The sequence below is a fragment of the Prionailurus viverrinus genome, chromosome B2 (assembly GCF_022837055.1).
Source record: "Prionailurus viverrinus isolate Anna chromosome B2, UM_Priviv_1.0, whole genome shotgun sequence".
In the NCBI taxonomy this organism is placed as follows: Eukaryota; Metazoa; Chordata; class Mammalia; order Carnivora; family Felidae; genus Prionailurus; species Prionailurus viverrinus.
The window spans coordinates 110,713,669-110,729,714 of NC_062565.1; the positions used below are offsets into that span (position 1 = coordinate 110,713,669).

The 16,046-nt window shown below is 34.7% G+C and overlaps 2 protein-coding genes across 6 annotated transcripts in view; one reads left to right on the plus strand and one right to left on the minus strand.

Annotated features, from left to right (window-relative positions):
* The window catches only part of HSF2 (heat shock transcription factor 2), a 38,680-nt gene extending 30,945 nt beyond the window's left edge, over nt 1-7,735 (plus strand). For 2 of the 5 annotated variants that reach the window (XM_047857933.1, XM_047857934.1), the window contains exons 11-13: nt 1,090-1,143; nt 4,112-4,196; nt 4,657-5,665. In XM_047857933.1, the coding sequence (XP_047713889.1) occupies nt 1,090-1,143; nt 4,112-4,196; nt 4,657-4,949 (432 nt within the window). In that variant the 3' untranslated portion in view covers nt 4,950-5,665. Of the gene's footprint in view, nt 1-1,089; nt 1,144-4,111; nt 4,197-4,656; nt 5,666-7,104 lie in introns of those variants that run through there. The other 3 variants (XM_047857936.1, XM_047857937.1, XM_047857935.1) reach the window with 3 other exon arrangements.
* A 2,341-nt stretch (nt 7,736-10,076) lies between these two features.
* The window catches only part of SERINC1 (serine incorporator 1), a 36,180-nt gene continuing 30,210 nt past the window's right edge, over nt 10,077-16,046 (minus strand). The window contains exons 6-10 of the mRNA XM_047857939.1: nt 15,797-15,966; nt 15,597-15,687; nt 13,850-13,994; nt 13,505-13,735; nt 10,077-11,635 (exon numbers count right to left, since the gene is read on the minus strand). Coding sequence (XP_047713895.1) covers nt 11,500-11,635; nt 13,505-13,735; nt 13,850-13,994; nt 15,597-15,687; nt 15,797-15,966 — 773 coding nt within the window. The 3' untranslated portion in view covers nt 10,077-11,499. The remainder of the gene's footprint in view (nt 11,636-13,504; nt 13,736-13,849; nt 13,995-15,596; nt 15,688-15,796; nt 15,967-16,046) is intronic.

Below are 16,046 nucleotides of genomic sequence, written 5' to 3' on the forward strand. Positions count from 1 at the left end.
CACTGACTGGCCTTGTTCTACTTTTTGAACTTAATACATACAACTTACTATTCAACTCAGAACTTCTGTGTTATTTGGACTGGTCATCTTTTCTATTTCTACAACTTACCCCACAGCCATTCCTTCTTCTCTATTATTGCTAATCTGTAACAGTTTATTCTTCCCTCCATTCTCTTCTTTCCAAATTCTAACTATTCTTCAGGGACTGACATGTGTTGGATAGCTTCATAAAGACTTTTTGTTTCATCTTGTATGTGTGTGTCTGCGCATGCGTACGCTCACAGGTGATTTTCTCCTTTCTCTTTTTAGTACTTTTGATCCCCAGTATCCATTACTATTATTATACTGAATTAAATCTGATCATATGTTGCTGTTTGATATTGTTCTTGTCTTTTAGATTGTAAGCTCCCAGAGAGCAGGAATAGTGTCTTCATTGTGTATTCTTCATGATGTCAGTTATTCCATAGATGCTCAATAAATCCTTGTGGAATGAATGACTTTGAAGCTTATGACTTAAAAGCTTTGTCTGTAAACTGGCTGGTTTGAGGAGTGCAGTAAGCAGTGGTCTTAGCATTTACATCTTCTGTTACTAGGTGAGGTGAAAAGAACCAACAAGGAGGTATGCCATTTGGTCAGAGGGCTGCATTTGAGGCGTAATTTAGGAGGCACTGTCATAGAGCAGGTTCTATAAATTTCTCACATAATTAGCTGGTAGCCAGTAAAGGCTTACTGTCTGGGCAAGGAACTCAGTCCTGGGTGCCAGTTAAAGCCAAAAGCATTTAGAAAGAAAATAATAAAGGAGATGGAGGAGAGGGAAAGTGGGGCAAACCACCATTTGTCTTTAAGTGATTTACTCCACTGTTTTATGGAGAAATTCTTAAAACATCTTGCATGGGCTAGCTTGCTCTGCTTTTGTATGTTTTTCCTTCTGCTTTCCTGCTTTTCTCTTTCATACTTGTTTTACTGTATGAAAACTTCCTAGTGCAGGAGCTACATCTCTTCACCCAACGTGGCTGTATAGAAATTTTGAACACACAGTTCTTTTTAAATATTTTTTAAACTTATCATCTTTCTTGTTTGGTCTTTCAGCTTTTCACTAGTTCTGTGCAGATGAATCCCACAGATTACATCAATAATACAAAAGTAAGTTTTAATTCATGTTGCTCAGGACCCTTAGCTGTAAGAATCTGAAAAGAAAAAGTCCTAGTAAGTAGAGAGCAATATCACTCCCAGTTACAAAAAACTCACTTTATATTCTTACCCTAATATGTGTGAACAAGATAGTAAAATTTTAGATGAAAAAATAGCTTTTGGTTATGGGGTGAGTCATTGCCCAATTCTTTAGGCACTTGTGTGATAAACTACCAATATGAAGTGAGCCCTCAAGGTACTGGGAGATCAACTGAACTTGGCATGTTCAGGTGTATCACTGAAGTAAATAATTAAAATATTTTTTTATGTTTTATGTGCTTCAGTTTACATTCTTATTCCTTCTATGAATAGCTTCTCAGCAATTTTTATTGAAAATTTACTGGTACTGATATTTTTAAATAAGTTCCTTCTTTTTATTAGCATACGGTAAAAGCTCAGGGATTTGAACTAATTTGTACTAATTGTACGTAAGGAAAGTTAAACAATGAAGTGTGAATTTTGGACTATTTTTTTTTTTAAGTAATGGTTTTTGTTATTAGACTTATAGGAACTCCAGTTGGGATTAGCAGATGTTACCTGAAATTCTTCAGAACTTGTTTTTAATTAATAATAAGGACAATTTGAAGTTGTTAAGAGCAGATGATTAGAATCATTCTTTTACTTTGTTTATAGCTTATTGTCTTAAATAGGTATATACTCTATTTATCTTGTTTTTTACCAAACTCTTCAGTCCCATTTTTTACTGAATACAAAGGTGTAAATCAGGTCCCCTGAAATTTATATAAATTCTAGATTAGCAGAATCAAAATTTAATTTGATTCTTGTTCCTTGTAATCTAAAAATGAACACATATCAAATAAATGTAAGTGATTAGAGTCAGAGAGTAGAATTAAAAAAATTTTTTTTGTTTTATTTTATATTTGAAAGAGAGAGACAGAGCACAAGTGGGAGAGGGGCTGATAGAGGGAGACACAGAATCCGAAGCAGGCTCCAGGCTTCAAGCTGCCAGCACAGAGCCCAATGGTGGGGTTCAAACTCACGAACTGCGAAATCATGACCTGAGCCAAAGTCAGATGCTTAACCAACTGAGCCACCCAGGTGCCCCAGAGAGTAGAATTTTTCTGATTAATGTCATGTGTGAGGATAGCCTGACCAGATTTTCTATGTATTCAAATTATATATTATAGCCTGGGTAACTTAGAGTTGAAAGAATTTGTGAATTTTTGAACTAGAAAGTTGATTATACATTCAGTATTTGGATTTTTATCTGGGATTGGCATACTTTTGTAAAGGCCATTTGGTAAATATTTTCAGTTTTGCAGGTCATATGTTCTCTGTCACAACTACTCAATACTGTAATTATAGTGCAACAGCAGCATCAGACAATACAGAAAAGAATGAGTGTGGCTGTGCTTCAGTAAATTTTTATTTACAAAAACAGGCAGCATGCTGATATGGCATGTGGACCACAGTTTGCCTGGATTTATACTGTAAAGTTTTCTGGATCACCTCAACACTGGGTTTCAGTAAATATGATACTGTTAAATGTTAGATCTTAAGGGGGAATGAACCCATATTATGCATTCATTTAGTGAATGTGCTGCACTGTTTATTGATTGCTAGACATTGAGTCATTCTTTCTTCCTGGATTATCCTCTTTATTCCAAAAACAATAGCTTAAATACAGTTCTCAGATATAGCAGTTAAACAGCAAATTGCATACAGCTCTGTAGTACTATAGAAAAATTAGAGAATAACTTTTCATTATAGTTCTACAATCTAATTATTGTTTTCAAATAATTGGCACATTCCCTTGCTCATGACAGGTATTTTATTGACATAGATTACACACTCTTTCCTAATAAATCAGGATACTTGTACTCCTCAGTAGAGCAATCTAAGTGGCCACTACTAATGAACAAGAATTTGCATAGGACTTGAAACCCATTTGTCATCCTGGTTCTCATGTTTTAGAGTAACAACGGCATCCTTGGAAACTACTTTTTAAAAAGTAAAAAACAAAGATGGTATTTTTGCATTACTGTTTATTTGTTGTGATTGCTAAATGAGAAATATTTTTATGTTCCTTTTTCGGAAGGTTTAGTTTTATTATATGTTGGGACCATTCTTATGTCTGAATCCTGGAAACTTGTACTGCTTCATTTTATGATGAATATCAGGAGAATTATAGGAATTAGTATGTTTTTTACACCATATGTACTGAACCAGCATGCAAGTGTCTGGGACAGGAAAAATTGTGAACCATTGCACCTCAGTTTGAACATCGTGGAAAAGAACATTGAAGAACTAAACATTAAAGGTTTAATCCCCCTTTACAATCAGATGTGAGGAGAGAAGACAATGGTTGAAAGAAGCAATTTAAATAACAGAAAAGAACTGAAAGAGTCTCAAAAAGGAAATGAAGCAATTTCACCTCAACTTTGAGGCTTCCAATTATAGAGATCTATAGTTTTTAAGGATATCATCATGTCATCCTGAGCTACTTACTCTAAATATGTTCAGTTATGCTAAATATTCTGTTTGTGAGTGAAATGAGTAATAACATTTTTAATCAAACTGCTTAAGATGAGTTTGTTTAAAGAATTATCTCTTAATTAGTTTGAAACCAGCCATCTTTGATTCATTCCCTTGACATTCATTCCCTTTGATTCATTTTACCCTTGACAAATTCTGTCTGTTCTGTTGAAATGTCCCCTCTTTTCATACTTACTGTCATTCTAGTTCAGGTTCTTTGTTTCATCCACTTGATGACAGCAATAGTTTTTTTAACCAGTTTTGTTACCTGTTGAGATCTCTTTCTGTAGTTCCTCTTTTCTGGTGCTCCCTGTTCCCATATATTTCAGATAACGTATTCACATACTGTTCTTTATTTTATGCTATATTTTAGGACTACATAAAATATGAAACAAGTATTTTTATATGGTTTTTTCTCTTTTAGTCTGAGAATAAAGGATTAGAAACTACCAAGAACAATGTAGTTCAGCCAGTTTCAGAAGAGGGAAGAAAATCTAAACCCAAAACAGGTAGGTATAAATGTAGTATTAGTTTTTTCCAGATTTTTAAAATTAAAAGTCTTAACATAGAAACTAATAGGAAAGTTTATTTCTGAGTATGGAAAGTCTGGCCATACTTAACAGTTGAACACAGAATGTACTGTTCTCAATTCTGTGCATAATGTTTCAAGGTTTCAGCAGATAGAGAAAATTAAATTGGTGAGGTAATAGTTCTTTAAGTCTTTTTTTTTTTTTTAATTTAACTTTAGGACAACTGAAAGAATTCTCATATTGTAATTGTTGAATAAAAGACTTAACCTTTCTGACTAGTACATTTTTAAATTTACTGGCATAAAGTGTCAGATTTCTTGTTTGGATATATAAGGGTAGTTGATTGCATATATGCACATCTGTTTTTATTTTTTCCACCTTCAGCTTGAACTCTGTATAAGCTGGTGATAAAAGAGCATTTTTCTAATCTTTATTATAGATAAGCAGCTTATCCAGTACACTGCCTTTCCACTTCTTGCATTCCTCGATGGGAACCCTGCTTCTACTGTTGAACAGGGGAGTACAGCATCATCAGAAGTTATGTCCTCTGTAGATAAACCCATAGAAGTTGATGAGCTTCTGGATAGCAGCCTAGATCCAGAGCCAACCCAAAGTAAGCTTGTTCGCCTGGAGCCATTGACTGAAGCCGAAGCTAGTGAAGCCACACTGTTTTATTTATGTGAACTTGCTCCTGCACCTCTGGATAGTGATATGCCACTTTTAGATAGTTAAATCCCCAAGAAGTGGACTCTACATGTATATATTCATCAAAATGATGAACTATTTATTTTAAAGTATCATTTGGTACTTTTTTTTGTAAATTGCTTTGTTTTGTTTAATCAGATACTGTGGAATCAAAAGCACCTTTTGCTTTTCTCACACACTCTTGCAAAGCTTTCAGATGTTACTCAGCTACATAGGTACACAAGATTTAATGCACATTGTTGGTATATCTCTAAGTTGGATTCAAATGGCCATTTTTCTCCAGTTATAGTAAATTGGATTTCTTTTTTACATATATACCCATTAACCCCAGTTAAACTTTTTTGTTTGTTTTACTTGTTTGATGCTGTCTGTTTGCATTGAGTGTAAGTCACTAGAACTAATGGTAGAACTCTTAAAGCTTTGTCTGTTCCAGTTACTTTTACTAAATATTTTTCACTTGGCTTATTTTTAAAAACTGGGAACATAAAGTGCCTGTATCTTGTAAAACTTCATTTGTCTCTCTTGTTCAGAGAAGTTCATTCATGTTCAACAGGAAAGGCAAAGTATACTTGAGTGCTTGCTGTCAGATATGGCTCCAGCTTCATATACATAGAAAGAAGGGAATGGGATGGCATCAACCCCATCCATCTCGTTGGACTAGTTTTAAGTAAAAGTTTTCTGATTTGTTTGTGTTTTTTTTGAACCATACTATTTAGTAAAATAAATATAATGAATGTTGCGTACTAGTGTCTGTTATGTGTCTTCTTTAGAGGTGACACCCACATGTAGAAATTTTTCTTTTTTATAGGAAGTAGATAGACTTGAATTGTAAACTGTCTGTTGTCCATTATTGAGTCACACCAAGATCTTTGTGCCTCATCTCAAAAGATAGGCTATTTGCAACAAGGAAGGAATATAAGGTCTCTAAACTTAATGTGTTTTAAAGTTCTTTATTAAATTATACTGGCTTGCTTTCTATATTTCTAATAAAGAACTGAGAGAAGTATGCCTCTCAGTTGTCCCAAATGAGGTAAGAACATTATCACTGGGTGCCACCCAAAGAAAGGCCTATAATTTTTGCCCCTAGGGAAGACGAAACAGTTAAGTCACTTTCTCCCTTTAGAATTGTCATTCAGGAGATTAATGCAAGACCAGGACACCTCTTTTATCAAGGTGAATTCCACCTTCAGGCAGAGGGCTGGAAATAGTGCAATTTATATCTGAATATTTGATAGGGCCATTTGATTAGGAATTACAAATAATGACCTTCCTCTTGGCCATATTCTGTCGTATCTTGGAATTTCTCTTACTATGTTGTAAAAATTCAAAGGAAAACCTAGCACAGAGATAGGAAACCCTTCCTTAGCAGATCCTAAAATATTTGGCTCTGACAGTGGCATCTTTTGTCCCCAGAAATTTCTGCATAAGCTGTAGAGATCACTTTTGTAGAGGTCGTTAAGGTTGAGAACAAGAATTTAGAGACTGGGAAGGGATACAACTTTATAGAGACTTTTCTTATTCCCTTACCTTCTTTAGTGTGGAATATGATGAAATTTCTTCTCTTTGGGGACATTTTGGAGCTCTAGAAGTATTCTAAAAATCTTGAAAAACTATATATTCTAGCACTTTTTAAGTTGAAATTAAAATTTTTCATCCTTAGTTGGAAGGAATTTAGGGTGTTGTTAATACTACCATTTAAAAATAGTCATTACTGTTTAAAAATGCAATTATGTGCTTTTTAAAATGTATCTAAAGGAATCTAAATACCACAGTGATTTGATATCCATCATCATCTATTCTACTTCTCCCAAAGAATTTTATCCTATTTTTATCATCTGTGAGAGTCATACATTGAAGATACTGTCACACTTCTCTGTAACAAAATTTGAAATTGTTTCCTGTAACCTTAAGATTCTAAGCATTAAAGAAGTTTGTCTCCAGTTATAAATACACAGTTGATCAAAACTGTGTATAAATACATGTGGCAGAGACTGTTAAGTGAGTGCCATTTTCTCGATCATTCAGTTAGATTATTTCCACCTTTGTATACAGGGTGGCTATGGAACTGAGTTCCATATAAATCAGAAGTCATGTCAGAACTTCAAGTCAAGTCAGAACTTCAGGTCTGGTCTGAAAACCTCCCCTGTGCAATCCTCCTTGCTCTTTTACCCCCCTCCACTAGCCTGATGCAGAGGAGTATGTGGCTTCTGAGTATACATTCAAGGAGGAAGAAATTTGGCTTCCTGAATCACTGCTTAGAAGAAAGCCACCTATCAATCTTGGACACCCATTGTAGACTTCAGGTGAGTGGAGAACAAACTTTATGTTCTGCCTTTGGAACTTTTTTTTCTTTTTGGTTGATCTCTTCTTACTGTCCACTAATAAAACATCCATATTTTGGTGAACTGTTATTAAACATAAGTAAAGTTTTATCAGAAATATATTTTTAGTGGAGTTAACAGGTCTTGATGGGAGGGGGAGTTTTTCCCCAATTTTTTTTTTTGTATCTGGGGATGAATATTACTGACATTAAGAGCGTAAGTTTTATTCCCTTTCGTTTTCATAGGTATAAAACTCTAAGAAACTTCATTTATAATACAAAAAAGTATGAGAATGGAAGAATTTTGTTGTAGCAGTGTCAATTCTCTGAATTCCTTCAGAATTACATACCAGAACTATTTTATTATGATTTATTAACTCTGGTGACTTTAGATGATCCTTCTATTTCAGTGAAAGCAAAAAAATAGAAACTACCTGAATTGTAAAAGGACCTTTTTTCCCAATGTCCTTCCTTCACACCAATACTTAAAAATTGTGTCTTTATTGGATATTCAAGAAATTTTATCCAAAGTGCCTTGGTAAGATTCAGAATGCGTAAGAGGTACATATTTGTTAAATGTGGAGAGTAATCGCTAAGAGGGATGGGGGATGCCTTGATGTCCTTTTGCATCTTTTCGCACAGATCCAAATTGAGGAAGGAGTAACGTGAAAATTGAAAATCTGGAAAGTGATTCCTCTAAATACTCTCATTTACCAGAGGAAGTCTGTATACTGCCTGTAAAACAATATGAAGACTGTGGTATAAAAGTAGGGCCAGAGGAGACAGCATAGGACTTACAGCAGCTGAATGTTCCTTTAGGGTGGATCATGGTGTTTTTCATAGGGATGGTATACTCAGGTGATAAGTTTCAGTGTGAAAATAGTCTGCAGACTAGGAAATGGACCTAATGATACTGTGATGAACATATGTAGAATGTTACATTTAAGAATTAGAGCCTAAATGTTCATTTCAAGCACACATGAAATATTTGAGAGTTGGTTGCATATTAGACCATAAAGCAAATCAACAAATTTCATGGAACTGGTGTCAGACTAACTACAGTACAAATAAACTAGACCTTTACAGTTTTGAGGAGCAGTGGCATATTTTGTAGTGACCTTCAATTTGGGATTACCATGCTTCTTCTCATGATTAGACAGAGGTTATGGGTTTGGGAGTAAGAAAGATCAGAGGTGAAGTGCCATTTTCACCACTCATCAGAATATCCTACTGGTTGTTTCTCTGGGAGAACCCTAATATGTTCATTAAAACAGGAACAAAAGTTCTCTTTATCTTATAACACAGAAAATCAAAGGTGGGAGAATAGAATATCTGCTCAGTAAATGGGGATGCTTTCAGAGCTGTCATAGGGCAGTACTAAAAAGTGAACTGGCCTAGTGACAAGTTTAACATAAAGGACTACAAAACAACTGACGTGTGTAAGGTAAGGTCTTTTAAAAATTGATAAATTGAAGCTAATCAAAATTAAGTACTTTTGCTGTGCAAAAGACCCTGTCAAGATGGAAAGACAAAGCTACGGACTGGGACAAAGTATTTGCAAACCATGTATCTGATAAAGGATGAGTATTTAGAATATATGAACTCTCAAAACTCAACAAATTAAACTGTCCAATTAGAAAATTGCCAAAAGGCATGAACATTTTACTGAGGACATATACATGGCAAATAAGCACATGAAGAGATACTCAACATCACTAGCCATTTGGGAAAGGCATGTTAAAACAATTGAGGTAACACAATGTTCTTATAACGGCTAAAATAGATAGTGACAAAGGCTGGCAAGGATGCAAAGAAAATGAATTGTTCATACATCAGTGGTGTGAATATGAAATGGTACAGTGACTCTAAGTTTGGCAACTTCTTGTAAAATAATCATTTAACCCATCCACCAAGATTTCTCTCTTCATCCCTGGTTCCAAAGACCACGAATTCCCATTTCTTTATTTGCATCATTGAAAGCATGTTAATATAAATGAAATGATCCTTTGTAACCTTTTGGGATTGGCTGTTTTTACCCAGGATACCTCCCTGGAGATCCAGTCGAGTTGTTTTGTGTACCAACAGTTTACTCTTGTCTTATAGTTAGTATTCCATGATATGGATGTACCACTGTGTGTTTACACATTCACCGGTTGAGGGACTTCTGGGTTGTTGTTCGTCTGGGCTATTGCAAATAAAGTGATAAGCATTCAGGTACAGGATTCCGTGTGAACATAAGATTTTTCTGAATAAATGCCCAAGAATTTTATAGGCATTGTCTTGCCCATAATATTGGGGGAATCAGACCATTTCACTAAACCTTGGACTAAATGGAATAGAGTACTCATTTACAATTATATTCTTATTCCCCCCTCCCTCCTTGGTAAGGGACTTTGGGGCTTGAACTCATGACCCTGAGCTCAAGACCTGAGCTGAGATCAAGAGATGGACGCTTAAGTGAGGCATCCAGGCGCCCCCCCGTAAGAGACTTTTTTAAATACCATTTTGTGTCAGAAAGCACCAATTTGCAACTTAGGAAAAAATGCCTACAGGACACAGCAGGTGTAGAATAGCTATCTAAACTGGTCCACCCACTAAAGGTTCTTTAGGAGAACATCACCTTAATTACCTGAGATCCAATTTCAGGTGCCACTTACAGAGGACCAAAAAAGGGTGTGATGTAACTACCACCTTTAAAACAATTCAGTTTTTCAGGACACAAAATGGACAGTTAACCTTCTTGTTTCAGGTTCTTTTATACGCAGGAGGAAAAGTAGGTCTGAGTATTACAGCCACCTAAATTTGGGTTGCTAAAGAATTAATACACCATACACTTTGTCTTGAATTCATTTATTTAGAGATAGAACACAGCCATTCAAAATGATGGAACACAATATCAACACCCAGAATAAAGTTGGGGAATTAAGTTGAATTGTTATATATTTCATTTACATTAATAAATACCTTAAAAGAAGCAAACGTAGATTTTAAGATTCATTAAGACACTAATGATGTGTACAAGTAACTAAGTTTCTAAGTTAACTGTCATACTGCTTGATTTTTCAGGTTGAAAGATTATCATAAACTATATATTTTAATTAGATGGCAGCAAATACAAAAGCATTTTAAATATCTTCTGAGCTGTAAAATGTACTGTAAGCAGTTTATATTCTATAGCATTCTGTCATTCTGGCCTCAGTTTATGGGTAGAAGGCAAGCTGGACACCAGCAAATATAAATTATCCACCACTAATGAGGTATAAAATCTATTATGCATGTATTTGAATAGAAGTTATTTTTAAATGCCAAAAAATGCCAGCTATTTTTGGGAAACCTGGGATTTCCCAGCTTGGCCACAGATTAGAAATCTGAGCTTCAGTTTCTTCTTATAAAATGAAGGTTTGGATGAGATTTTATCTAAGTGTCTCCTCAAGCCTAGTATATTGCAGTTTCTTCCTGTCCTATCAAAAGTTTACCACTTGCGATTTTAAAAATGGACGTTCACAGTCATTTTCAACAACTGCCTTCTAACCCATGATTATCATTTTCAGAAGCTTTGTCTAAATCCTTCAGAGTTCTAACATCTCCAATGAACCTATACTTCTGCATATGTTCATAATAACCAAAACGAAGTTCACTATGTTTGTATGAAAGGCTATCCCTACACAGGGAAGATTACAGCCTATTTGGGTATTCAATTTAGTAACCCACCACTACCAATCTTTCTCTGAAGGCTCCTGTGTCTCAATCTCCATCATAATCTACAGGGAAAACCTGAAAAGATTATTCAGACAACTGGCATTTAAGTGACTTGCTTACACAACTTTACAATAGCCACGTTCTTTGCAGTCTCTTGTAGGGCAAGGCATCAAACATTTCAAAAGGCAGCCATACATTTCCTTTTATACTTTCTAAAACAGCTTAGATAGCAGAATTTAAAAATCAAACTGTCAAGCAGTTTTATTTTTACTCTTAACTTCACAGGCATAGAACTAAGGATAAACCTAACAATGTCCACTTTTCCTAACTCACCAACAGATTCCTAAATCTCTCCCTTTGTGATTCATTCTAACACATATCAATGCACATGGCAAGAATATAATGAATAAAATGGCAAGCGATAAAATCTAATTCATGCCAGAACACTGGAGAAGTTACATGGGAAGCACACACATACACAACTTTACAAAAGTTGGGAATACTGTTAATCTCAAACAAGCAATGATCCAAGTGGGACTTTCATGCCATAAGTCCTGTTCAGTCAAAATCACGATTTGTAAGAACAAGTGGTGCCACTAGTGTCCAAACATACAACACAATGCCGATCCAACTAGAAGAGATTTTCACCCAGACTGCTGTCCACTGACTTTTCATCTCACGAGAAGGCTCATACCTAAAATTTAAGAAAAAATTTAAAGGGTTGGATTATCAGCCATCATGCTACTTAGCTTACTTCCTAAGTGTTCTTTGTACAGTTTGTGATAACAGACATACAACTTCTGGGCTAATCTGCTGCTGCCCTGCTAGCCATACTACATTAATAGCAAATGTGAAGGTAAAATTCAATGTTTCCTTTAAAGGAGGAAAGGACGCAGGCCTCCGAGGTCGCTCTTTTACTGATACTCAGATGCTCTTTACGTACAGTTCCCACTTTCCAAAAGTTTATGTCAGGCCAGTTTGCTTTTACAAAACTACATGAGTAAGGGAAGTGGTTTTTTTCTTAAAGGCAGAAATTCTATTTGGGTTTAAGTAACAAAAACCTATACCAACGTAATCTTTTATAAAAGTGTAGTAGTGTAACACCAACTTTGAGAAAATGGGGGGAACCTGTATTTCTGGCTTAGTAGTTCTGAGATACAGAGAAATGTAGTTGTGTAACTTCTGGGTAAGTGAAATGTCCTATCCTGTGTAAAAAATATAATCTGTTCCAAGTGTATATGGGAACCACTCTCCTACTTCAGCCTTCTCTGATTTAAGACACTGGAAAGAAAATACATCTCAAATTTAACTGGTTTTTGTGCAGATGAAACATACCAAAAATATTTTTGATCTAAAGTGTTTTTTTTTTTTTTTTAACGTTTTTATTTATTTTTGGGACAGAGAGAGACAGAGCATGAACGGGGGAGGGGCAGAGAGAGAGGGAGACACAGAATCGGAAACAGGCTCCAGGCTCTGAGCCATCAGCCCAGAGCCTGACACGGGACTCGAACTCACGGACCGCGAGATCGTGACCTGGCTGAAGTCGGACGCCTAACCGACTGCACCACCCAGGCGCCCCAAAGTGGTTTTTTTTTTGATCTAAAGTTTTTTATTTTTTTGATCGAAAGTTTTTTTTAAGATTTTTTAAGTAATCTCTACACCCAATGTGAGGCTTGAACTCAAAACCCCAAGATAGAGTCGCATGCCCCTTTGAGCCTGTCAGGCACCCCGATCTAAATTCTTAACGTTTACTATTATCTGACAGCCAAAGCTGTGAATTATTGAGAACTACATGGATTCTCATCATTTAATATGTTCCTGCAGTGTAGGAATTCTTAAAAATACTTCAATAATAAATACCAGTAAAGACTGCCCTCAAAATGAATAATCTTTTTCCTACATCTTTTTTATTAGTTTTCTTACAAGTTGTAAGGGTACTACGCATTAAAAAGTATTCAAAACAGAACTGCTCAAACCATATAGTTCAACTTGAATCTTAAATGGAATCTTTCAGTAATCATTTTGACAAAATTAGAATTTTTGAAAACAGAAATACTAATAACTACCTATTACTGGAAAAATGCTTATGTATTATTAAGTGCTAAAAAAGTATACATTACAGCTTTGAAGAGAATCCGATTTTAAAGTAGCCATGTTCTTTGCATTAATCTACATTAATGTATTTCACCTCAATTCTGAGAACTTTAGTGCTTTTAAAGACAGTTTTAACAAAACAGAAAAGGTATCTTCCACTATGTCAGGAATTGGGTTAACAGTATTTAAAAAATTAGGAAAACCATTGTGGTGTATCAACCATCAACATGGTATTTCTGTAAAAAAATGTTAGTAAAAAATCTGAAGCTTTCTATTTTAATCTCATCAAGATATGGAATATTTGTCAATGCCAAAGCAAGGTAGTCTGCATTTCTCATACTGATCTCACTTAGATGTAAATTTTGAAGTACACTGGAGGTTAAAAAGTACTTCATACCATATGTTTTGTGATGGAATCATGAAAAACATTGAAATTTCCACATGCAAAGTTTTCATGAAATGTAATTACCTGTACCAGTTGGTAAGGGTCATCATGATATAGAGTGAAGCCAAGAAAAGCATGAAGTGAAAGAAGGAATAACTGTAAGTAACACCATCCCTTTCATTATCTACAGCTCGGTGAACATCATCTCCATCCTCCAGTGATCCATCACTTCTGGCTCCACCATCTTCTATTAATGTTGATTCATCACTTGTTAGAGTCAATTTATTAACCTGACTATTGTTCGAAGTGCGGATGCTGCATGAAAGACAGTTAAGGAAGAAAGAGAGAAGGAAAAAGGGTGTTTTTTAAAAAATGATTTTTAAATGAAAGGCTAGATTTCTTGTTAAAAAAATGCACAATTTTTCTTACCTTGAATAAAATACACACAATAAAAAGAGGATTAGTCCTATAATTCCTTGAGCATGCCACCACTGGACAGACTGCCCTTCCTTTGGAATAGTGCTTGTTGTATTGTACCCAATTATGCTTAGTAGACTTGGGTTGCAGTTTGTTTCTGTAATGTATATTAAGGTCGAATTAATGTTAGAAAACTATAGAAAGTATTTTTTCAGGTCCTAGTTACAGTTGTTTTTCTTCTTTAACTCTTTAAGATAACTGCTATTTATTAATGAGACTTAAATATTACACTGCTAATTTTATAGAGGTGCTTGGAAAAATCAAGTAATTTCATTTTAAACCTCATGTAAGAGCGGAAATATTTTTAAGCTTTCTACTGATCAAGAAACAGGTGAAATTTAGATAACCTTTGCAAAGTATAATAAAACTCTAGTAGAGTTAGGAATAAAAATTCAGATGTTCTAAACTAAAACAGAATGGTTTCTCCTAACATATATTGTAAGAGAACAAGTTACTTTAATGAAATTTATCCACTTGTCAAAATACATTGCTACATAAGCAACGTAGCTTACACATAAAATTACCAGTTATTAGAATTTTAGCAAATGCTTTTGTGGTAAGTCCAATTAAGTCATAATGATCTCCTCTGTATTCTTATGTGAAAAAATTAAAGTTTGTGTAGTGTTCACTAAAGTATGCAAAATGTTTTTCACGAAGCCAGACAGGTCAATTACCATCTTATTAATGAAAACAATCCTGAATTAGGGGGGAAAAAACCGATTCTTAGAGCCATTTTAAGAATAATTACTAAAAAATTTTTTCTAACCACTTAAATACCTGAACAAATCTAATCTTTCTCTAATAATAAAAAAAAGCCTTTCTCCGACTAGTGATAAATTACCTACTAAGCTTATGAGCTTGAAATCAGATTCAGATAACATATTTTATAATTTTCTTTTTAAGTAAAAGAGACCATTTTCTTCCTTTTCAAAATTAGTAACTAATTTCTCACTAACTTGTTTCACGCCAAATGATATTCCATGAGATTAGAAGCCAATATATATCATTTGGGGTGAAACAAGTTAGTCTCGTGGAATGCAATGTAACAGGCCTATAAAGATTCATTAGGGGCACCTGGGTGGCTCAGGTGGATACGTGTCCAGCTACAGCTCAGGTCATGATCTCACGGCTTGTGGGTTCAAGCCCTGTGTCAGGCTCTGTGCTGACAGCTCAGACCCTGGAGCCTGCTTTGGATTCTGTGTCTCCCTCTCTGTACCTCCCCTGCTCAGACTCTGTCTCTCTCCCTCAAAAATAAGTATTAAAAAAAATAAGTAAACATTAAAAAAAATTCATTACAAAGCCCTATTATATTCACTTGCAAGGTACTCACAGGCAGAAATAGTATTTTAATAAGTAAAAGAATTATACTGTTTACCACTGAATCAAGGAGCATTTTAACAGCTTTTCTTTCTTGTATGCTTTCTTTTGTGATATTGTATATATACTATCGCAAATATGGCAGTACAAATTAGGTATATTTGTTATAATTTTCATATACTCTCATAATTCTGTTAGTGAAAGAAACAAAGTAAAAAAAAAATACAGTGATACATCAAAGATGAAAATGGTATTATTTCCATACGGTTTATTCCTCTAGAGGCTTATTTTTTAAATGACTTAATTTCATAAAATGACCATTTCTGAAAAAAAGAAAAGTTTCAGAATTCATTAAAAAGAAACCCAAGCAAACAAAACATACCTGGTTCATTGGTCATAGCAGACCATGTCAAATACATCGTGTAGACTGTAATTACTGAAGACTGTAACAAACCAGATCTTGGTTGTGATTCCTACAAAGAAAAATTAAGCAAGACAAATAAATATTCTGACATCATTCAAAATTTAAGAAAACTCAGAAAAATGGAAGCTTCATAAAAACTAATGATATAAAGAGCATACTTGGATTTTGGGCAGTATAGACATTACAGAAGCACCAAGGCAGAGGAGCATGTTGACACTGATGAATGCTTTGTTTTCTGAACAACTGGCTGGATGAGTATAGTAAACAAAGAATAGGACGATAGCAACTAAAGACAGCAGATAATTCAGAGCTGTAGCTGATAACAATGCTGTGAAGGAAATATAATTGGACAATTAGAATTGATCATGAATATTAGGAATTAGGCGTAGGGCTCATTTTAAAAACAAA